Genomic DNA, 24339 nt, shown 5'->3' with positions numbered 1-24339 from the left:
AAACATAGAGCCCTATTGGGGAAAAGAAAACAGTGACCTCTTTTTGTCATAACACACTGTCAAACACCCACACTGATCTGTGTCAACACTTAAGAAATTTCACAAAATAATCAATGTGGATTAACAGAACAAAATGTATGAATATTTACAGTATCAATTACAGCTTAAAATCATTAATGAAATGAATTATCAACTACTTTTTTTTTATTCCAGGCTAACAGACAGAGATGAGCTCAACACTATTACTATTTCTCACAATCTTTTTCCGACATGGTTTTAAAATTATCTCCAGTATTAAAAGAAATGAATTATTCTCCAGACAGTTCTACACTCTCGATCCTGCAGTATTAATTATTCTGTTACGTCATTGGTTGAATATCCATTGCCATTACAATGCGTTGATGTAAGCTTTGGAAACTTACCCAGAATGCATGATATTCTGAGTTCTACTAGTATATCATTTATCGTGTAACAGTATTAATGATTCCGTCCAGAATTTGTGATATTAGTAGTAGTATTTATATAATTGTGGTAGAGAAATTTTTCGACCATCTGTAACGCAAAATAAGTAATTATTCACTGTTATGTAAGTTATTTAATAAAAATATTTTCTTTATTTTTCTTCAATCATCATAAAATACGGAAACCAGATCATGACAGATTTAGTATATGTCTCTGATGGAGAGAATATAGAAGGGGATAATCATAACCCATAATAAGGAGATGTGGTATGATTGCCAATGAGACAACTATCAACCAGAGTTGAAATGAAGTGGATGTAAGCAATTTTAAGCAATTCGCACAGCTTTATCAAACAGAACACTTGGCTATAAAAGGCAACATAACGGCTTCATCAAAAAGAACACGTGGCTATACAAGGCAACATAACGGCTTTATCAAAGCAAACACGTGGCTATAAAAGGCAACAACCTGTTTTCGTCAAACAAAACACGTGGCTATAAAAGGCAACATAACGGCTACATCAAACAGAACACTTGGCTATAAAGGGCTCCAACATGTCTTCATCAAAGAGAACACTTGACTATAACAGGCAATAACATGTCTTCATCAAAGAGAACACGTGGTTATAAAAGGCAAAAACATGTCTTCATCAAACAGAACACTTGACTATAAAGGGCCCCAACATGTCTTCATCAAACAGAACACTTGGCTATAAAAGGCAACAGCATGTCTTCATCAAAGAGAACACGTGGCTATAAAAGGCAATAACATGTCTTCATCAAAGAGAACACGTGGCTATAAAGGGCCCCAACATGTCTTCATCAAAGAGAACACTTGACTATAAAAGGCAACAACATGTCTTCATCAAAGAGAACTCGTGGCTATAAAAGGCAACATAACGGCTTCATCAAACAGAACACTTGGCTATAAAGGGCCCCAACATGTCTTCATCAAACAGAACACTTGGCTATAAAAGGCAACAGCATGTCTTCATCAAAGAGAACACGTTGCTATAAATGGCAACATGTCGTCAGCAAACAGAACACTTGACTATAAAAGTCAACATCATGTCTTCATCAAAGAGAACACGTGGCTATAAAAGGCCCCAACATGTCTTCATCAAAGGGAACACGTGGCTATAAAGGGCCCCAACATGTCTTTATCAAAGAGAACACTTGAGTATAAAAGGCAACAACATGTCTTCATCAAAAAGAACATTTGGCTATAAAAGGCAACAGCACTGATTCCTCAGATAGAATACTTGACTATAAAAGGCAACAGCAAGGCAAAGAGGACACTTGGCTATAAAGGGCCCCAACATGAAAAAAAAAGAAACAATTCAATTGAGAAAACTAAAAAACTTATTTACAACAAAAATATTTAAGAAAAACAAATATGACAAACATGAACCAATGAAATTCACTGAACTACAGGCTCCTGACTTGGGACAGGCAAGTAAGTCAACCATTCAGTGGAAGAAAAACAGACAATACCATAGGGAAAAACAATTAACAGACAATACCATAGGGAAAAACAATTAACAGACAATACCATAGGGAAAAACAATTAACAGACAAACAAGTGGAAGAAAAACAGACAATACCATAGGGAAAAACAATTAACAGACAATACCATAGGGAAAAACAATTAACAGACAATACCATAGGGAAAAACAATTAACAGACAAACAAGTGGAAGAAAAACAGACAATACCATAGGGAAAAACAATTAACAGACAATACCATAGGGAAAAACAATTAACAGACAATACCATAGGGAAAAACAATTAACAGACAATACCATAGGGAAAAACAATTAACAGACAATACCATAGGGAAAAACAATTAACAGACAAACAATGTTATGCATGTTTGTCATACGTTTATTTAAATTTAGAAAAGGGTTTACAGTAAAATCATTAAAAAATACTGAACTCCAAGGAAAATTCAAAACGGAAAGTCCCTAATCAAATGGCAAAGTCAAAAGCTAAAACACATCATACGCATGGATAACTGTCATATTCCTGAATTGGTACAATCATTTTCTTATGTAAAATATTTATGTAAATTTTTTCAAAGCCAATTGAACTAAACACCACAATAATGAAAATATCTCTCCAACAAAATTGAACTGGATTTATCTTGAAAGAGGGGGATGAGTGGCAAATGGCCTCTGTATATAGTCTCAATGTAATTGCACCAAGATTATTTGTGGAGAATCAAAAGTGCAATGGGCAAATTATTGTGTTGGTTGTCCTGATCATGTTCAGACATACAAGCTGATTTTTGTATACAATATTAAGATGCCAAGTCACCAAGTCTGTGAAAATCTATAAAACTTGACAAAATCAAATACTGTAAATTCAGAAATTATTGTTTGCATTTATTATTGCAACTTTGTCATTTGGATTAAAATGTGAATTTAATTTTCACAATATTGACAAAAAATCCTGTTTAATTCAAATAACAAAAATCAAAGAGTTTAAATTCTTGCGATTCTATCCCTGTCAAATTTTTCACAATATTTTTTGAATTTACAGAGTGACACTTTATCAACCAATAGAAGAAATGGAAACTGACCTGATACAGACATTCGGACTTGCATTGGGCATTGGGACTTGTTTCAAATAATATTAAATGTATATTAAAAAAATATTTATTTTATACAAAATCATCAAAATAGGTATTCATTAATCCTGATATTGTTACATCATTCTGTAGTTTTTACATTAAACACAATAAAGATCTGATATAAAATGTAACATAGTCCCATATCTGAAAACATCATTTCATCTTAACTATATATATCTATCATGAACATTTGTAACTTGTGATTGAAACGATCAATCTATTTACCAGCAATGCAGGCTTTTATTTCTCACTTTGTCAGCCTCCCTTTCCTAATACTGAACACATTAGGTACATTAGGTAAACCTGAAATCAGTTTTGCTGATCACTGTAGGGAGATCACTTCATTACATTTTTACTCAATTATTTTCTAACTTATCCATTTATGAAATATTACAGATAAATTATCTATGAAGGGAGATCACATTACCTTTTTGTTCAATTCTTGTCTGCCTGTCCATTTATGAAATATATATTTTAAATTGACAGATACATAACCTATGACATTTTAATAATGTAAAGACCAAACTATGTTCAAAAGCATTTAAAAATAATTATTTTGTCTATGTAATTCCAATATTCAGTTTGGAATGATATTTTATGATTTGCATTTTTCATTCAATAAAATTAAAAATATTTTTTTTTGTATAAATATATTTGTTTTATTCCTCAACTTTCTGAATGTTCAACATCAGTAATTTCTCCTAGAATGGCTACTGCTTCAATCTCTACTTGTGCTCCCTGGAATAAAAAAAATAAATAATTAAAACTTCAGATTAATTAAATTTATACATATAACAATAAGATGAGGGCGTGGATGGGGTTTACAGAATAGAGAATAATTGGCAAAAAATAAGAAATAGCGAAAAATGAATACAGAATAATGAGGTGCTAGAATAAAAAGAATTACTCCAAAATTATGCCAAGACTACAGTTATATATCAAGTTGATACAGAAGAACAATTATATTTTACAAATAAAGAAAAATGAGCAAAACTATTAAAAAATACAGAAACAAATTACCCCCATCTATAGTACCCGATAGGATGTAGTTAAAAAATGTTAAAAAAAACTGATAGAGGTGTAATTAGGTACATGTAAAAAAACCTGATAGAGGTTTAATTAGGTACATGTAAAAAAACCTGATAGAGGTGTAATTAGGTACATGTAAAAAAATCATATTGACAATATTGATTGGTGGTTCCTTTCTGTCCAGTGGCAAATATTTCATGTATGTTCAGGTAAAAAAAATAGTGTTCCAAGAAAAAAATGAAGAAACAAAGACATATAAAATGAATAAGGATATAAATGGGGAATATGTGGAAGAGACAACAACCCGACCAAAGAGCAGAAAACAGCCAAAGGCCACCAATGGGTCTTCAACTAAAAATCCTGCCCTTGGATGCGTGCTTCAGCTGGCCCCTGTACATAAATATGAACTAGTTCATTGGTAAAAGACATCAAACTATTAGAACTTTTTAAAACTAATTTGAATGTGTACTGTATGTTTGTAGATTCAGAGTATTGTTCTACTGAGAAATACAAGAGAACTATACCAACCTTTGGTAAAGCTTTGAGAAATACAAGAGAACTATACCAACCTTTGGTAAAGCTTTGAGAAATACAAGAGAACTATACCAACCTTTGGTAAAGCTTTGAGAAATACAAGAGAACTATACCAACCTTTGGTAAAGCTTTGAGAAATACAAGAGAACTATACCAACCTTTGGTAAAGCTTTGAGAAATACAAGAGAACTATACCAACCTTTGGTAAAGCTTTGAGAAATACAAGAGAACTATACCAACCTTTGGTAAAGCTTTGAGAAATACAAGAGAACTATACCAACCTTTGGTAAAGCTTTGAGAAATACAAGAGAACTATACCAACCTTTGCTAAAGCTTTGAGAAATACAAGAGAACTATACCAACCTTTGCTAAAGCTTTGAGAAATACAAGAGAACTATAGCAACCTTTGGTAAAGCTTTCAGAAATACAAGAGAACTATACCAACCTTTGGTAAAGCTTTGAGAAATACAAGAGAACTATACCAACCTTTGGTAAAGCTTTGAGAAATACAAGAGAACTATACCAACCTTTGGTAAAGCTTTGAGAAATACAAGACAACTATACCAACCTTTGGTAAAGCTTTGAGAAATACAAGAGAACTATACCAACCTTTGGTAAAGCTTTGAGAATACAAGAGAACTATACCAACCTTTGGTAAAGCTTTGAGAAATACAAGAGAACTATACCAACCTTTGGTAAAGCTTTGAGAAATACAAGACAACTATACCAACCTTTGGTAAAGCTTTGAGAAATACAAGAGAACTATACCAACCTTTGGTAAAGCTTTGAGAAATACAAGAGAACTATACCAACCTTTGGTAAAGCTTTGAGAAATACAAGAGAACTATACCAACCTTTGGTAAAGCTTTGAGAAATACAAGAGAACTATACCAACCTTTGGGAAAGCTTTGAGAAATACAAGAGAACTATACCAACCTTTGGTAAAGCTTTGAGAAATACAAGAGAACTATACCAACCTTTGGTAAAGCTTTGAGAAATACAAGAGAACTATACCAACCTTTGGTAAAGCTTTGAGAAATACAAGAGAACTATACCAACCTTTAGTACTGAGAAATACAAGAGAACTATACCAACCTTTGGTAAAGCTTTGAGAAATACAAGAGAACTATACCAACCTTTAGTACTGAGAAATACAAGAGAACTATACCAACCTTTGGTAAAGCTTTGAGAAATACAAGAGAACTATACCAACCTTTAGTACTGAGAAATACAAGAGAACTATACCAACCTTTGGTAAAGCTTTCAGAAATACAAGAGAACTATACCAACCTTTAGTACTGAGAAATACAAGAGAACTATACCAACCTTTGGTAAAGCTTTGAGAAATACAAGAGAACTATACCAACCTTTGGTAAAGCTTTGAGAAATACAAGAGAACTATACCAACCTTTGGTAAAGCTTTGAGAAATACAAGAGAACTATACCAACCTTTAGTACTGAGAAATACAAGAGAACTATACCAACCTTTGGTAAAGCTTTGAGAAATACAAGAGAACTATACCAACCTTTGGTAAAGCTTTGAGAAATACAAGAGAACTATACCAACCTTTAGTACTGAGAAATACAAGAGAACTATACCAACCTTTGGTAAAGCTTTGAGAAATACAAGAGAACTATACCAACCTTTGGTAAAGCTTTGAGAAATACAAGAGAACTATACCAACCTTTGGTAAAGCTTTGAGAAATACAAGAGAACTATACCAACCTTTGGTAAAGCTTTGAGAAATACAAGAGAACTATACCAACCTTTGGTAAAGCTTTGAGAAATACAAGAGAACTATACCAACCTTTGGTAAAGCTTTGAGAAATACAAGAGAACTATACCAACCTTTGGTAAAGCTTTGAGAAATACAAGAGAACTATACCAACCTTTGGTAAAGCTTTGAGAAATACAAGAGAACTATACCAACCTTTGGTAAAGCTGCCACCTGGTACGCTGCTCTAGCTGGATAATTCTTTGGGAAATCTGTTAAAATATAGAAAATGATAATGGCAGAAACCATGTTAACTTCTACAGAAATCTGATGATGAAATTAATTGCAATTAAAAATTATGAAAACAAACAATAAGAAACAGGTTGTCATGACTGTTATTACACTCTGATGGTTTAAAAAAAAAAATGGACTCAATTTATCCATATTCATCTAACATATGTAATGCCTAGGTGTTCTAGGCATGTTAAAATATTTGATATACATCTAAATATTTAGTTGCCATTAGAAAAAGAAAAAAATTTGTTGGGCCAATTTGAAAAAAAACCAACAAAGGTACAGCCTTCAACATGGAGCCTTGGCTCACACCGAACAACAAGCTATAAAGGGCCCCAAAATTACTAATGTAAAACCATTCAAAAGGGAAAACCCAAGTGTTTATATGAATTTTACATAACATCTTGGGAGAGCTTATTGATTAAAACACTTTTGAGTGGGATAACCCTATCATTTGCAACGAAAACAAAATGACAAAATTAATCTGAAATGGACATCCTGGATCCGCCACTGTAGAGGTGAAATGAAAACTACACTAACAGGGCATTTTAGAACTTTTGCTTACAAATACTGGCAGGAAGGATTTATAAAATATGTAAATTTTAAAATGTACATATGACATGAACTGTTTTATGGAAAACAAACATTGTATTGCTATTTTATACTGATGATGTAAATAGATTTGGAAATTAATAAAGTTAACTTATCCTGCTTGAAATTACGGTTTTTACTTACCTGCCAGCTGTCATGAGCAGAGAGAAGATAGCAGACTGAACGAGTATTACATGTATTAACAATATTAAACTTATGTTTACCAGTATTTTTAAACTTTAAGACATTTTTTTTGGAGCTTCAGATAAAAATTCGTAATATTTTTGAATTGAATAAACAATTATTTCAAAATTTTGAAATTAATTAAGTTACTGGATTCAAACTTTTTCTAGAGTTTCAACTTTCAATAATTGAGGAAAAATGTACCTTTAGTGAATTAAGTAGTTATATGACTATGGTTTTAAATAATTCTGCAAATAGTTTGTATTGTGATAAATATTTTAATTCCTGGTACAAGTCAATCAGCTACATCCTTGATAATTGGTACCCCACTAAGAAATATTCATAACAGTATTTAAACCTTTGTGGTTTTAACTATAACTGCATATACAGTAAGTTTGTGATGTATTTAAACTGTCAATAAAATATCTTCTTACATTGACATTCATGTATGTAGCATATTTAATCTCTAACCATCTATAAAGGTAAACAGGTATTGAACAATCTAATTATCTTTTCAATAAATCTTGAAATACAATACTACATTATTTATAACGCCATATTACACATGTGTGTATTAACTGTAAACACACTTAGAAAAAACCAAGCCACTTGAAAACATTTTATTAATGCTTGAAGTTTGAAAAAAAGTTTATTGTTAATCTGTTCATTTTTAAAAATATTTTTGTTTTTGTTTTTGGGAAGGATGTTGGGCATTTTAAGTTTTAAAAATAATTAACTTATGCACTAAATGTGGCCTTATACCTTATTGGTTGACCAATGATTTTTTTTTTTTTTTTACACGAGAACTTCTTCTCAAGGAAAAAGTTAAGATTAAAGCAGATTTTATACTCTTGATTGCCTTCAAATAAACATAACTTTAAGACTAGATGACTTTTTCTCTTTAATTATAACTGAATAATCCATAAAATAAGTTTCAGTTCACCGTTAGAGCTATAAATTAAATTGCAAAGGATTGAAATGATGAATTTAAAATTATAATCGATTATTGAGATAGTATCATAAAACTATTAACTTTTAATGGAGTAATAAGGTCAGGAGGATACCTTAAATTATAGTGAAAATGATACCATCATTATTTCTGATGATATGTATTTACAGGCTTTTATTTATTGAATACATTAAAACCACAAAAGCGTCTCTCCATGTAAGGCCAAAAATATGTGTATACTTGTTTCCTGTCCTTTGGAAGAAAAAAAGAGATTTATAAGTTAGGTAAAATAATTTCATACTTGTAAATATTTTAATTCTTTAATAATAGGGTAATAAGTGTAATAAAACAGTGCTTAAATAGATTTTTTTTATAAAATGGGTTAGGGTAGACATGAAAATTCAGGCTCGATATAGAGAGACAGGTTACACAACATTATTTGCTTGGACTAATAAATATTTTTGTTTTGTGTATGAACAGAAATCTAATAAAACAATTCCTAACTTAAACACACTGACTTCAACATGAAACTACTGGTATTAAAATATAATCTGAAAAGTCAATACCGAAAAAAATCTAATTACTTTTCCTGTGAGTAATATAACTGGAAAGTTATTTGTTAAATGTTCTCATGCAAGGTTATATCTGTACACAGATATGATGAGGGGGATAGGACCTTTATGAGGACCCGGGGATCAGGTGTTTTTAAGCTCAGGATTTTGGGATTGACCGTTTCAGGATCAGGGATTTTTTTTTTCGAATGTCAGGATTTTAATTTATTCTAATTTGGAAGCCCTGGATTTCGGAATCAGAACCCCTCCTATCCCCATATGATACATACTAATTGAACTCATTGTAGTTCCTATCAGTAAATTTAATTATTACTCATGAACAGTACCATAGTTACTTCTGATATATTCAACTGGTACCCATGGTAAGTTTTATTAGCACTGATGTTAAATTCTAAAGATATTTTAAACTTACATTTCACATAAACATCATTGACTGCTGCAAAATCATTCATATTCTGTAATAGAACTGTTGCCTTGACAACTAAAAAATAAAATAAGGAGATTTTATGATTTGGATCACATAGAAATAAGTAATTGACAACAAGAATTTCTCAAGAATTTTAATGAAAGCATTTAAGCAAGATTAACAAAATATTTTTTACTAGCCTATCATAATTTTTTAGATTTGTTCAGAACACATCTGTTTACTCACTGTTATTAAAATCAGCTCCAGCGGCTCCTAACACAGCTCCCATATTTCTAAGCGCCTAAAATATACAATATAAAACAGTCTTTTAGTTCTGGGTTTTCCTTGAATGCTGTCAATGTTCAATTGTAATGTCTGTATTATTGAGTTAGGTGTCTTATCAATAAAATTGAGATTGGCAATGGGGAATGTGTCAAAGAGACAACAATCCAACCATAGAAAAAACAACAGCAGACGGTCACCAACAAGTCTTCAATGTTGCAAGAAATTCCTGCACCAGGAGGCGTCTTTCAGCTGGCCTAAACAAATATATACTTGTTCAGTGGTAATGAACGCCATACTAATTTCCAAATTGTACACAAGAAACTAAAATCAAAATAAAACAAGACTTACAAAGGCCAGAGGCTCCTGACTTGGGACAGGCACAAAAATGTTCATTTTTTTTTTTATTTCATATATAAATATATATTTAGTATGGGCAGGGTTTAGTCCTATCACACAAGTTTAAATATAGGATGATGTGGTATGGTTGCCAATTTGAAAAGCCTCCACCAAAGTCAAAATGAAAATGATGAAAGCAACTATAGGCCTTCAACAATGTTAAAACCCATTACCATTATAATCAGCTTTAAAAATTTAAATTAAAATAATAAGTGTGCACAGTTTGAAATGTTGTACACAAATAATTTGAAGGTTTGACACATGTATCACACAAACTTTAACAGTACCAATGATCAATGTAAATAAGGGCAAGGTCAATGACCTTAAAGTCATACCAGTCACAAATATAGATTAGAACTTTGGTTTTCCCGTTTGAATGCTTTTACACTTGTTATTTTGTAGCCATTTATAGCTAGTTGTTCGATGTAAGCCAAATTGTAATTTGGATGGAGAGTTGTCTCATTGGCACTCATACCACATCTTCCTATACAATGTACCTATTAGCTTCTAGTATCTGAGAAACAAAACAATATAACAAATTGAAGATTGACTAATATAAAAAAGAAGATGTGGTATGATTGCAAATCAGACAACTATCCACAAAAGACCAAAATGACACAAACATTAACAATTATAGGTCACTGTACGGCCTTCAACAATGAGCAAAGCCCATACTGCATATAGTCAGCTATAAAAGGCCCGATAAGACAATGTAAAACAATTGACTAACATGACTAATGACCCATGAAAATGAGATCAAGTTCAGATTGACCCTGCCAGAAAAAATGTAATCCATGAAATCATTTCAAACACTAATTATAGCATGTATAGCTGACTCATTACTTATACTACATGTATCTGATAAACCTATACATGCTATATAACCATGAAACCTTAAAGTCATAAGAAACCTCAAATAAAAAAAAAATTAATGCATATGTTTTTTATAACTCAATGGATAGTTTTCATTGTAAAACTTATGTACATATACTTTTTTCTAAAGAATATTCTTTAATTTATTCATATTTAGAAGAAGTTTACTGTATTTGAATAGCTTCCTTCCAGAAAGCAATTCCCCCGACATATTTTCAGTATGCAAGGTGACCTCAGTGTGACCCATCTCGTAAAAATCCAGTGACCACAATTCGCATGGATGTCCTTAAAATAAACTATTATCTGAATTTACATGTTAAACACGTGCTCAATTTCCATGCTTTTTTGTTTATTTTTCGTCAATTGTTGACAAACAGGTGACAATTGTTAAACTTCGGCTTCAAAACACGAACTTTAATTACCTGCCATATTTTCACAACAACACTGACCAATTGAAAAAAAAATTGAGGATAATACGAAATTTACACAAAAAAAAATATAAATTCGAGCACAGAAGACTAAGTTTATGATGTTTGTAAACATTGGTTCAAGAATTGGAAGAACATTATTTTTCACCGGTCACTCGTTTCTTATGACTTTAACATTGGTCAATGAACCACATTGAACCCTGCCAGAGTGACATTTATATACTTGACACTTTATACTCAATACATCAAATATAGTTGACCTATTGAAGCTTTGCTTAAAGTATCTGATACATGGACAAAACCAAGAAAAATAATGACTAATGAACCATGAAAATGAGTTCAAGGTCAGATTAAACTGACTAGACTGGAATGTACATCTTACAATCATTTCATACACAACGCTTGACAGTATGTCTACATAAAACCTTTAAAATTAATTTGAACCTTAAACTGCCTTGTTCATAGGACTGTTCCCTTTAAAATTCAAACCAGACACTGAGGTTACCAGTTGAAGGGACCATTTTCACATATGCAAAGGTTTATTTTTTCCTTTGTGATATATTATCCTGGGGATAATTTGTAACAGTAATTTTTTTCCAGACATGGAATTTCACTGGTAGATTTTTTCGCGGATAATATGTACCAGTACCAGTATATATTTTCCAAGTTTAACCCAGATACAAGTTTGCTTTACACATACCTGTTCTGTCTCTGGCACAACTCCACCAGATACAAGGTTACCAGTAGAAGGATCCATTCCTATTTGCCCAGAGAGATACATAGTATTTTCAACCAGCACAGCCTGACTTTAAACAATAAAAGATATTTCAAAATATAATAGTATGCATCAGAACAGTATTATGCACTGAGAAAGCTCTAATTCAAAAACATTTTTTTATACAAACTACTTGTAAGAATTTCACTACAAAGAACAGAAAGTAAAAAGAGTTTTTTTTCTTTGAATAAAGGAATGAATCCATTCCCTTTTCAAAATGAGAACAAGCCCAAAATTATATATTTTTGTTTCCTGCCTCTGTGTATAAACTAATTTCACATGAAAAAAGAAATCATTTCAGCTTCCCAACTTCCCAATTGTGAAGTTTCTATTTCCTAGTAGTAACATTCCAGCAGTGCCTGGCCCAAGGAATATCCTATCAATTGAGAGATATATATACTTCGTTTAGTGGCTTGTATTTCCTATCATGATTTCCTTGAAAGAGGGTTGCTGCTCACAAGGAAGCTATTAATCAAACCAAGTGTTCTAAATGGTGAAGTTGAAATCATCCCTTCATAAATTTTACAGACGCCATGAAGATTTGGTTGAGAATAACCTTTTTACAGATGATATCGAATATGTTCCTTATGTCGTAATGACACTACCTCTCCCTTTTCATGAATGTGACTTCTTACCGAACTAGACAGATTTGTAATAACATAAGCAACATGATGAGTGCCACATGTGGAGCAGGATCTGCTTACCCTACTTGAGCACCTGAGATCACCTCCAGTTTTTGGTGGGGTTCGTGTTGCTTAGTCTTTAGTTTCCTTTGTTGTGTCTTCTGTACTTCTATTTGTCTGTTTGTCTTTTTATTTTTAGCCATGGCGTTGCCATTTTATTTTCAATCTATGAGTTTGACTGTCCATCTGGTATCTTTCTTTCCTCTTTTGAACCCTTAAACAATTTAAATCTTGAGAATTTTGATTAAGCACCTATAAAGGGGCTTTCAGATTCCTGTTCACTGATATGTTTCAAATTCTCCAATTTGATTTTTAACAAATTAAAACTTAAATCCAATTTAAAAAAAAAGTCTATATAATAAACAATTTACAATGAATGGGCTCAATAATATGTATTAGTATTTCTTGTGCATTTTTGTCTACACTCCATCTACTGAACAATTGAGATGTTCTAAGAAGACTGCATATGGTCGACAAGATATTATTAACATGATCAGAGGCGGAATTAGGGCCCCCCTTTTGGGGAAAAAATTTGGTTGCTTATATAGGGAATCACTGAAGCGTGACTGGAGTAGGCCCCTCTCAGGTCAGTCACTTATGAAAATTTCTGGATCCGCCACTGATGATACATATAAATAGATAGCATTCATGTGCAATCACATTTTTCTAGGTTAGTTTGATTCCATATTATGTCATGTACAAATGTATATTATTATTATCATTTTAAATCAAAGAGCAGAATGCTCTGAGGGATACGATTGCCATAGTTTTCATTGACACATGTATAGCAGTTCTGCCAAATTTTCATTAAACAAATGCATGAGATTTGGCCAAAATTCAAAAGATCAAAGAGGAAAGAAATAGATCCAAGAATACTGTTGCAAAAAAAGCATGAACATGCGCGAGTCTCAAGCATTTTTGGCCGGTAACCCTGGTACAGCTGGATAGTATTATTCTCTAAACTAATTCAACTGCACATGCAAAATGTAACAATCTGAATAGTCACTCAACTTAAAGAATAGCCAATCCCCGTTACAAGTGTATGAGCCATGTACTTATTGTGTTTTATCGAATTATAGTTATCCTGTACCATTGTAAACTCGTACCATTAAAAAAAACAAAAAAAACTCGAACCATTGCTAACTCGTACCAACTTATTTAAATGCATTCAAATGGTGTTAAATGATGAATATACATGATATACGTTACTTTCATCCAATACCTCTTAAGTCTGTAAAATGTATATAATTTGAAAGTACAATGGCCAATTTGTAGCTTATGTTCCTTGTATATTGGATAGAAAATACTGTGGCAGATGTAGATAATTAAGGTATATACAGTTTCACCCGAAGAAATTTTTTTATGAATAATAAAATCTTAGCAGTTAGTCAAAATGATTGCCAAAATTATTTTTACTGTCTATAAATAAATGTAACAATGAAATTTAACTGATTCCTATTAAGGGGGTCCGCATTTTCCCCGCAAAAAAAAGCACATGGCTTTCAACAATTGTAAACATAGCATTCAATTTGTGATCATGGATTACAGCTTTAATTAACTTAAATTGGATATATACATATTCAACATGTTCAATTTTAATAAGGTACAGTTAAAGCAATGTTTTAACTTTCCTCTGGATTAAGTTCTACAGTGGCGGATCCAGAACTTTTCCTAAGGGGGAGCCCGCTGACTGACCTAAGAGGGGGCCCGCTCCAGTCATGCTTCAATGATTCCCTTTATTATCAACCAAATTTTTTCCACAAAAAAAGGGGGGGCTGGATCCGCCTATGTTCTAGTTTGAAAGATCAGTTAAAACATTAATGCTTTAAAACATTCTTTATTTATGTCTAAGTTTTCATTTAACTCCAGTGTAAAATTCAAGTAATTCAACTTTATTTCTATTAAGTTTACAAACAGAAACCCATTAAACATCATATTCTTTATATATTTTTCTGAATGTTACGACTTCCCAGTAGTACAAGTTAACTTTTTTGGTTCCAATGCCGTGGTACGAGTTAACTTGCTTCCGTATCTTATCACCGTAATTCTAGGAGGAACCCTAAACTGGACCCCTATCATATTGTGTTCACTTATCGCTACACTGACCTTCGGTGCGAAGCTATATATAGAACGGCGGACCAGTTTAGGAGGAACCCCATTTCTTACTCTTTAATTATCGAAGTTCCTTTGGGTCAGAGGGCATGACTCCTTTCCGTACACACTCCTCTGTTTACATTGAGATCGTTCTTAATATAATACGACGTTTACCGGCATTAACGACTTCTTGACGAATACTTCGAAAAGGGAGACAACTCGAAACGATAACATGGAAGATATCATTTCTGCTGAAGGGGTGTTATAGGTAATTTTTATGATGATACATTTATTTTAATTTAAATTATGCATGTGATTTAAAATTATGCAACAACAATAGCCCTCCATATGCAGACAGACATAGAAAGAATCCCATGAGTTTCAAATTAATCAATGAAGCGGGGAATCACTCAATCTGATACCCCTTGAAATCAGGAAAACTACACGCATGTGGGGTCTCACTAATTAGCGACAAAAAGCGTCAAGAAGCGACAAGAAGAAAATAATAAGTGACAAAAAGCAACAAGAAGCTATTTAGCGACAAGAATACATTTTGTTATCACATACATTACAATATTTTTTAGGATTATATTGAAAGATGAAGAAATAAAAAAAAATTTGATGAAGAGATTGTGTACTTTTTATTATCATATTGATAGATGCAGAAATTAAACATGTGTAAGAGCAAAGGAAATGTAAACGCTATAAAATGAAAATTAAAAACAAAGATTTGTCACCTTCCTTTTGAAGGATTTAATAAAAACAAAAACATGAAATATTATTTCCTTCCTAACTGTACAATTAATTTTTCCTGATAGGACCAACATTAGCTGTGGCTTCACTCTAAGGTAATACACAATTAAGAGCAACAAATGAGATTAACTAGGTGCGTGTCCTTTGTTTTATTGCAACAATAACATCCATTAACACCTTCATCAATTACACGCACCAGAATATAAAATTATTGTACCGAATAGTGAACACCTGTTGAAAACTCAAGATTGTCATCAGTTTCCTTTAATCTTCAATCTATATCCATAAACATGATAAATATCGTTAAATGAGACAATACACTAAATAAAATGATGAAAAATATTCACATTTTAATTATGTTTTCCTCTTGTTTAATTTCAGTTCTTAATTTGTATTTCACAATTTGTGTATGAATTTTCTGGACAATTATGCACAAATAATGCATTTTGCAAGTTAATTATATATTGTACAAAAATGGTTTTAAAAACAAATAAAAAGACAAAATATACTTCCTGTGATACCTTATAAAATATCATGTAAATAAATGTAGCAACTGAATTAGATTTACAAGTTTCATTTCCCCCCCCCCTATCAAAATTAACTTTCCTGTCGTTGAAATTGTTTTCTTTTGCATATTTTTTTAATATTTATTTCGAATAATAATATAAATAAAAAAATGGTTTCTTGTCGCTAAATAGTTTCTTGTTGCTAATATTATTCTTCTTGTCGCTTCTTGACGCTTTTTGTCTCTACAATTCTTTTTGTCTCTAATTAGTGAGACCACGCATGGACATTAATACATAAACAAACCGCGACTTGCGATTTGGAACAAGAACGTTTATTAAATGATATGATGAATGGTTCTCCATTTCTTTATGAGAGTACAGTATCAAATATCAGTTTCATAACGGTAAAATATAGAAATACTTCACTTCAGTTCTTGTGACAGAAATAGAATTATCGATCGGCTTTCAGAGAACTCTCGCAAGTTATCAAAATTTGGGAATTCCCTCTGACGTGTTTCTAAATTTATAAAAACACTAAATATAAATACTGTTTAATTCTGATTTTCCGTATTGTTAAAAACACGCATATAAGTCAAGGAAAATATCATACATGAAGATTATGAGTAAAACATTACAGGAAAGTTGTTTATGTTCAATTGTTTTGCTTGTTTTTACCTTTTAAAGCAAGACAATCATAAGAATCTGAGATGTTGCCGAATGTTTAGAATAAAACGAATGACGTGAGGGAGTGTGTCATAGGGTCAATGGTAAAAGTCTACAGATTGCTTGACAGCAATCGTATCCCAAAAACCTGTCTAAGAATGATTATTGTGGATCAAAGAAACCTACCGTAATAGGACTCATTGTAATTCCCTTTTATCATATATTTGCAGCTCTTGATCGAACCAATACATCAAAATTATCATTAAGTATGGTTTTCATATAGATAAAAGGACAAGAAGGTTCACCTTTGGCCAATAATGGCCATGATTTTCAACTTGAAAGTAATTTTTTAAAATGGCCATAATTTGGTTCTTAAATGGATCTATCGTTAAAAAAAAACTGGCTTCCTTGACTTCCATGTTAGAATAAATCTCTTCATAAGAGTAAATTATTGGCTTCAAAATCATCACATTTCAGATATAATGTCAAAAAGCTATGGTTTTGTGCATTTTTTCAGACTTAAAAAGCTTGAGAAAACCTAAATGGCCACAACCTAGAATCCATAATATTCTGTAACCAAAAGTTGCCAATGATGATATTGGATACCTAGACATAGAAAAGTTCTGGATCATGGGTGATGCCCAAAGTGTATAAATGCAAAAAAAAAATATTAAGAATTATCTAAGATTTGACCAAATCTGACATAACAACACAATAAATTTATACTGATTATGATGAAAATATTTCATGGAAATAGTAATATCACAACTACATCTATGTGAAATTTGTAGTATTTTTGCTGGCTTAAAAAAACATCACAAACTTAAGGCTAATTCGAACACATTTAACCCTGATTCTTGAACTTAATCCTTTATATTCAGTAATTCTAATTTCTAGTTTATCTAATAACATAATGAATAAGGGAGATAATGCAAATTAAAAACTTAATACATAAATCTCTTTTAACACAAAATAAAATAGGAAAATTGTCAAACATTTTCATGTCATATATATAAAGTCCAGTCAATCTAGATAGCATAAATTTGACCCTGACATGAAAGTAATTGCAACAGATGATTTTTAAGTTTTAATCTTTAGCATTATACCACAAACATACACTGAAAATAAGTCCAATTTAATCTTACTTGAGGAGGACTAAAAAAATCACCATTTAAAATTCATCATTTGGAGATTTGCATTGAAAAGGGAGATAACTATTGCAAAAAAAGCAGAAATATCAATAAAATTGATACAAAATTATAACTTTACCGCTTCTATTCATCAGAATGCATTGATTCTTGATTTTTTAGCAGTCTTTAGAGTATAAAAAACAACTCCAAATATGTTTTAATATCTTTTATCAAGCTATAATCTAGATTTCGTAGTTCATTAATATGAGGCAGGCATAAACCTGTAAATGGGGACGAAGTCTGCATGAATTATTTTTCTGTAACTTAAATATTTGTTTAAAAAAGAAACGGAAAAACCGTAACGTTTCCAATTTTGGTTCTGTTGTTAGGGATTTTAGTTGTGATGTTATTTAGTTATGACGTCATATGCAATGTAAACAAAGAAACACTATCATCAGGTAACGTTTTTTTCATATCGAGGAATTATTAAAAATGAAATTGGTATTGCGTTCCTTCCTATTTATAACAGACTGGTAAATATATATTTTACTTAAAGATTCATACAAACAAAACCGGAAAAAGGTCTGAGTACATTGTAGAATTCTGCTCAGGTCCGTGATTTTAAAACATGACACAAAAAAAATTGAATGATTTTGAGTTCATTAAAACAATGAAAAATTCGGGAAATTTTCCCGAATTTTTTTTTATTGAATTTTCTACTGTTATTGGGGACTTCGTCCCCATATTATGGACTATTTATTGAATTTTTCAACCTGTCAAGATAAAGAATCTCAAATTTAATAAAAATAATTAAGCATGTATTCTTCTTTTTGTGGTTTAAAGTCTCTTTAGACAAGTAAAATGCTGAAAAAATATAATATATAGATATAAACAATTCCAAATTTTCACAATATTTTATTTAAATGGTCACAAAGCTTCAAATTTGCAATTTCTTTAATGAAAAATGGGGGGGGGGCCCTTTATAGCTTGTTGTTCGGTGTGAGCCAAGGCTCGTGTTGAAGGCCGTACTTTTACCTATAATGGTTTACTTTTTAATTGTTATTTGGATGGAGAGTTGTCTCATTGGCACTCACACCACATCTATATCACTTCCACCTGGAATTCAGTAACTTAATAACAAGGATACTCCGACCAACAATGTTATCAGAGTAACTTGTGAAAACAGCAAATTATAATATTTAATAAAAGTATAAAGTAAAATTGCTCAGCCTCAGGTGACTTAAGGTGCACATTGTCAGGTTTCTTAAATATTTGGCATAGATAATCACCTGTATGGTCCAATAGCAGCTGGAGCCTTTACTGTCTTTATTATCTTTCTTACAATTCCTGCCATATTTCAATGTGTTTGGTCAGCTCAGTTTAATTGTTTGTCCTTGTCATATGGGAGGTAATCGAGGAATAAAACGGTTCTTAAGAAGCGCGATCCTGAGCATTGATCTATTATATTTTTAAGTTCATGCCACATTTTTACGTTTGGTTTTGTAAACTATGATTTTTTTATAATAATGGTTTTCATTTTCTGGTCATATCATATGTTTTAAACAGTGACATTATTTCTTTGGTGGTGAAATAATATTTCTCTAATTTTTGTGCTATTTTCACATTTCCTGACCGGTGTGAGAAAAATATTTCTCCTCACTAGTGAAAAATCTGTTCTCGGCAAATGATTAGTCGAAATTTGATTATGACGTCAAAATGTTTTGTTTTCTTCTCAATTTTCCTATTGTGACGTCATCAAAAAAGGAGACCTTGGCTGATGACGTCGCATAAAAAAAGCACAATTTTCTGAATTTTTTTGAAAAAGAACGATAAAAAGCATTAGAGAAACAGATTCCAACACTATAACTCGTGTATTACGATATTTCTCCACTCTCGACAGTTAAATTTTATTATTTAAAGGGCTCGGCAAGCCTCGCGCTTTAAATAATAAAATTTAACTGTCTCGAGTGGAGAAATATCGTAATACACTTGTTGCAGTGTAAGAATCTATATATCATTTATTCCGGAAGTGAATCGTCTGTCGTGTACAATAAAATGTCTGCGCCCATCAGAAACATGTTCTAAAACTCTAAAAGATGTAAGCGGATTAAAGTTGGTCAAATATAGTGAATTAGATTTGTCAAGCAGAAAAAAAATACTCTTTACAGGACCATGGTATGATTTAACATGTTTATTTTATGTATTTTATGGAAAAATACCTCAAATATAGTAGATAGTTACTAGACAACCTGATAACCGGCATTTGAGTTTTGAGTTTTGAGTTTACAAACAGGTACTTGTTTGTTTATCCATGGCAACATAAACAAAACATGTGCCTGTGCTTGAGTTGTTTAACTACTAAAATGTTATGCAGCAGGGGCTTTGCTGGGTTGCAACACAGGCATATATAAAGGCACAAAATGTGCACCATAATAGACCACTTTCGAGTTCATCCGTCACCGGAAAAAACTTGTCAATTATGCGCGCATTTATGACGTCATTTACCAGATAGAGGGGCTCGTCTGTATCCCTGCACTATTAACGTTCATCAAGTGTCTTAGTGATCATCGTTGTGCAGGACAAACTAGAAATAATGGTTGTTCTGTAGGTACTTAAAATGACAATTCCCTTATGACAGCAGTGCTGATTATCAATTTTGAGAATTCAATTTGCCGAACAATTTGTACAATATAGAATTATAGTTTACCAACCACTCGCTCAACATTAGAATAGAAATGACGACAAACCTAAACGCTCAAATGACGTTTACTAAAAGAGTTTTTCATGGAAATGCATCAAACTCCAAAGTTGTCTATTCAGTTACCTTGTTATGAAACCCCCATTGACATAGCCCCACCGGACACAATTATGAATGATTTTTGAACTATTTTTTATGCAGACTACATTTCTTGAATTGTTTATGTTTATACCTGGTAAAGAGTTTAAGATGTATGAAGGCTTTCCATTTTGCATCATACATGTATCCCACATAAATTTTTATTCATGTTATGATACTTTAGTAAGATTTGTGTGACCCTGTTTTACGGCTCAAGAGAGCCACATATGGACGCAATTCCAAACAGCACTATATTGATATATCTTGCAGAAGAAATCAATAACAACAGTCTAGATTAACAAATTTAAAGCATACATTAATCTTGATCTCAAACACATTTTCATAGCAAAATAAGATGCACCAGTCTGTTTTTTACTTCTGCAGTGGTTGAAGACGAAATGTTGGTCATGTGTAAAGGAAAGATTTCTGAATTTTTTTTTTTCCTTCTTTAAAGGAGCACTAACATGACTAAATTCAAGTTTATCCATTTCGGTGGTGTACTAACCATTCATCTATGATTTTTTTTATATAGGTCAACTTTTCTTTCAAAGTTTTCTGGACTTTTCAATAAAATTAACACATTTTCTGTTGACCATAAATAGGGTCACAAGAGTCTTAAAAACATCAATTTCAGGGTTATTTGGGCAAGATCAAAGGCATCCACGCATATGAACAGAATCAGGAGATATTTTTCTTTCTATATATTAACAAAAGAAGGCAATATGCACTTACCTTTATGTTTTTTCTTATATAGCTTGCAGGCCGGATTGCAGTTCTTATAATATTTTCAGAATGATTTTGTCATCGTCATCAACATTCACCAAGTGCACATAAATTGTATTATCATGAAAACAAGGGAATTTTAATCATGTTAATAGGGGTTTTATTTATAAAAACATTTATTGATAAACATAAATAAATATGATCTCAGAGAGAAAACATTGGAAATCGTTCGTAATTGTGTCCAGTCGTAATTGGTGGTACATTGTAATTGCGTCCTGTGGGGCTAATGGTTACATTTTTAAAAACTATCATAAATCATCATATTCAGAAATTTTCAAATCATGGTACATGTACCTTCATTGACGTAATGGTTACATTGGTTACACTGGTTACACACATACAAGAATCCCTTGTAACCATGATGTTACCATGGCAACACCATTTTTCATGGCTTCCAGGTTACATAAGTTCTTTAGGGTAACAATGGTTACATGCTTTGAGAAGTACGGTTACAATGGTACTTTGTCCATATAATTATGATGTCTTGAAACATATTAAAAGGAGATGTGTTATGATTGCCAATGAGACAACTCTCCACAAGAGACCAAAATGACACAGAAATTAAAAAGTATAGGTCACCATACAGCCTTCAACAATGAGCAAAGTCCAGTTTAATATAAAAGGTCCTGAAATGACAATGTAAAACAATTCAAACGTGAAAACTAATGACATCTTGAAAGGCTATTTAGACATGTTAGAAATAAGCTCTGAGGTTAACCATGACGTCTTGAAAGGCTATTTAAAAAAAAAGCTCTGACATAAACTATGACAGCTTGAAAGGCTATTTTTGTTTTGTAAATTTAACCAGATTTTTTAAGGAAAAAACAGTTATTGATTTGGGGCATCTGTCAAACTGTCCGTTTATTTGCATGTAACATGAAGTCGCTTTTAAGATTTTTTTTAGAGTAAAATGTTGTTTCTGTGACCAAATGAAGGTCAAGTTCAATTTTGACGATTTTAGCTTTTCACGATGTTTAATAGTTAAAGCCTTCCCGAAAAGTTAATTTTTTGATGAATGAATCTGTTTCTGAGCAAAGGGAAATAACTATTTTTTTTAAAAACATTTTTTGTAAATATTTTAAATAATTTTGTGATAGTTTTTATTGTTATTCTGTGTAAAAAGCTTTCTAAATGCTGTATATGTAGTGAACTCCTTTAATTAGATAATTATCTTTTTTGTTGAAGGATAAATTTGATTACATTTAAAGTTGTTAAAATTAATTAGTTGCAGATCTGTTAAATGGTTTGTGACAAATGAAAGAAAAAATATTTGGATATATATATATATATATAATTATATTTGAATATTATTTGAAAATAGATATACATTGTGTTACATCATATCTCATTTTAGAGAATTCAAACTGTTAATCCTATCTTATGTTAGAGTACTATGTTAAACCATATTTCTGTTTAAAGGGAAATAACTCTAACTTATTCCATGAACTAGTACAAAATGTTATAACAAAAAAACATCAAAATGTCTTTACAACTATTTTTTGTTAAGTCATGTGTGTTATGAAGGAACATGTAGATGTCACAGTTGTTATGTGGTATTTTATTTTTGTTTTGTATGTTAATGTTTAATATTTACACGATCCTGTTAAGAGTTCAGATTTGCAAATATCATAATCATTATTAATTAGTTAGTAATCCATGTAATTTATTTTAAATATTAAATCACAATCCTAATTCAGAGCTGTGTCAAGCTTAAATGTTGTGCCCTACTGTTCAGGGTGAGACTTTTGCAGAAAATTTAGGTTGCTCTCACTAAACAGCCTCTTGTTATTCAGATATATCAAAGTATTTCCCTATACATTTTGCTATATACATGATGTAAGTCATAATCATTTGTAGGTTACTATATATATTTCATGGGAAAATATGATATACGATTTTATGTGCTTATCCAAGGGTTATTTTCAGAAGTTTTTTTCACGAAATTTTGAAATGAAGTATTTGTGTCCTATATCCTCATAAACTGGTACCCACAACAATTAACCAATCCACTGTAGAACATATTTGGTCTGAACATCATGTGACTCAGAAAGGTAAAACAAGTCACTGTTTCATTAGTGGCACCCATTGTGTAACAGAAAAGCCACAGACAATTGTTAATAATAAGTAAAATTGAGAATGGAAACGGGGAATGTGTCAAAGAGACAACAACCCTTTTTAGCTCACCTGGCCCGAAGGGCCAAGTGAGCTTTTCTCATCACTTGGCGTCCGGCGTCCGGCGTCGTTGTCGTCCGTCGTCGTTAACTTTTACAAAAATCTTCTCCTCTGAAACTACTGGGCCAAATCAAACCAAACTTGGCCACAATCATCATTGGGGTATCTAGTTTAAAAAATGTGTGGCGTGACCCGGTCAACCAACCAAGATGGCTGCCACGGCTAAAAATAGAACATAGGGGTAAAATGCAGTTTTTGGCTTATAACTCAAAAACCAAAGCATTTAGAGCAAATCTGACATGGGGTAAAAATGTTTATCAGGTCAAGATCTATCTGCCCTGAAATTTTCAGATGAATCGGTCAATCGGTTGTTGGGTTGCTGCCCCTGAATTGGTAATTTTGAAGAAATTTTGCTGTTTTTGGTTATTATCTTGAATATTATTATAGTTAGAGATAAACTGTAAACAGCAATAATGTTCAGCAAAGTAAGATCTACAAATAAGTCAACATGACCAAAATGGTCAGTTGACCCGTTTAGGAGTTATTGCCCTTTATCGTCAATTTTTAACCTTTTTTCGTTAATTAAAGTAATCTTTT

General features: G+C 31.8%; 2 protein-coding genes across 2 annotated transcripts in view; one reads left to right on the top strand and one right to left on the bottom strand.

Moving 5' to 3' along the window:
* Positions 1 to 3101: 3101 nt before the first annotated feature.
* LOC134697898 (2-iminobutanoate/2-iminopropanoate deaminase-like) lies at positions 3102 to 19419 on the bottom strand. The gene is made up of 6 exons (XM_063560188.1): positions 19241 to 19419; positions 12048 to 12153; positions 9612 to 9666; positions 9372 to 9440; positions 6587 to 6642; positions 3102 to 3830 (listed from the first exon to the last, which is right to left on the bottom strand). The coding sequence occupies exons 1-6, from the start codon at positions 19303 to 19305 to the stop codon at positions 3759 to 3761; spliced, it is 423 nt and encodes a 140-aa protein (XP_063416258.1). The 5' UTR covers positions 19306 to 19419; the 3' UTR covers positions 3102 to 3758.
* A 583-nt stretch (positions 19420 to 20002) lies between these two features.
* The window catches only part of LOC134697877 (ribonucleases P/MRP protein subunit POP1-like), a 38187-nt gene continuing 33850 nt past the window's right edge, over positions 20003 to 24339 (top strand). The window contains exon 1 of the mRNA XM_063560167.1: positions 20003 to 20126. Within this exon, the coding sequence (XP_063416237.1) occupies positions 20124 to 20126 (3 nt within the window). The 5' untranslated portion in view covers positions 20003 to 20123. The remainder of the gene's footprint in view (positions 20127 to 24339) is intronic.

Source organism: Mytilus trossulus, chromosome 1, assembly GCF_036588685.1.
Source record: "Mytilus trossulus isolate FHL-02 chromosome 1, PNRI_Mtr1.1.1.hap1, whole genome shotgun sequence".
Lineage (NCBI taxonomy): Eukaryota > Metazoa > Mollusca > Bivalvia > Mytilida > Mytilidae > Mytilus > Mytilus trossulus.
Note: the sequence above shows the minus strand (reverse complement) of the source record. Positions and strands in the feature narration are given on the sequence as shown.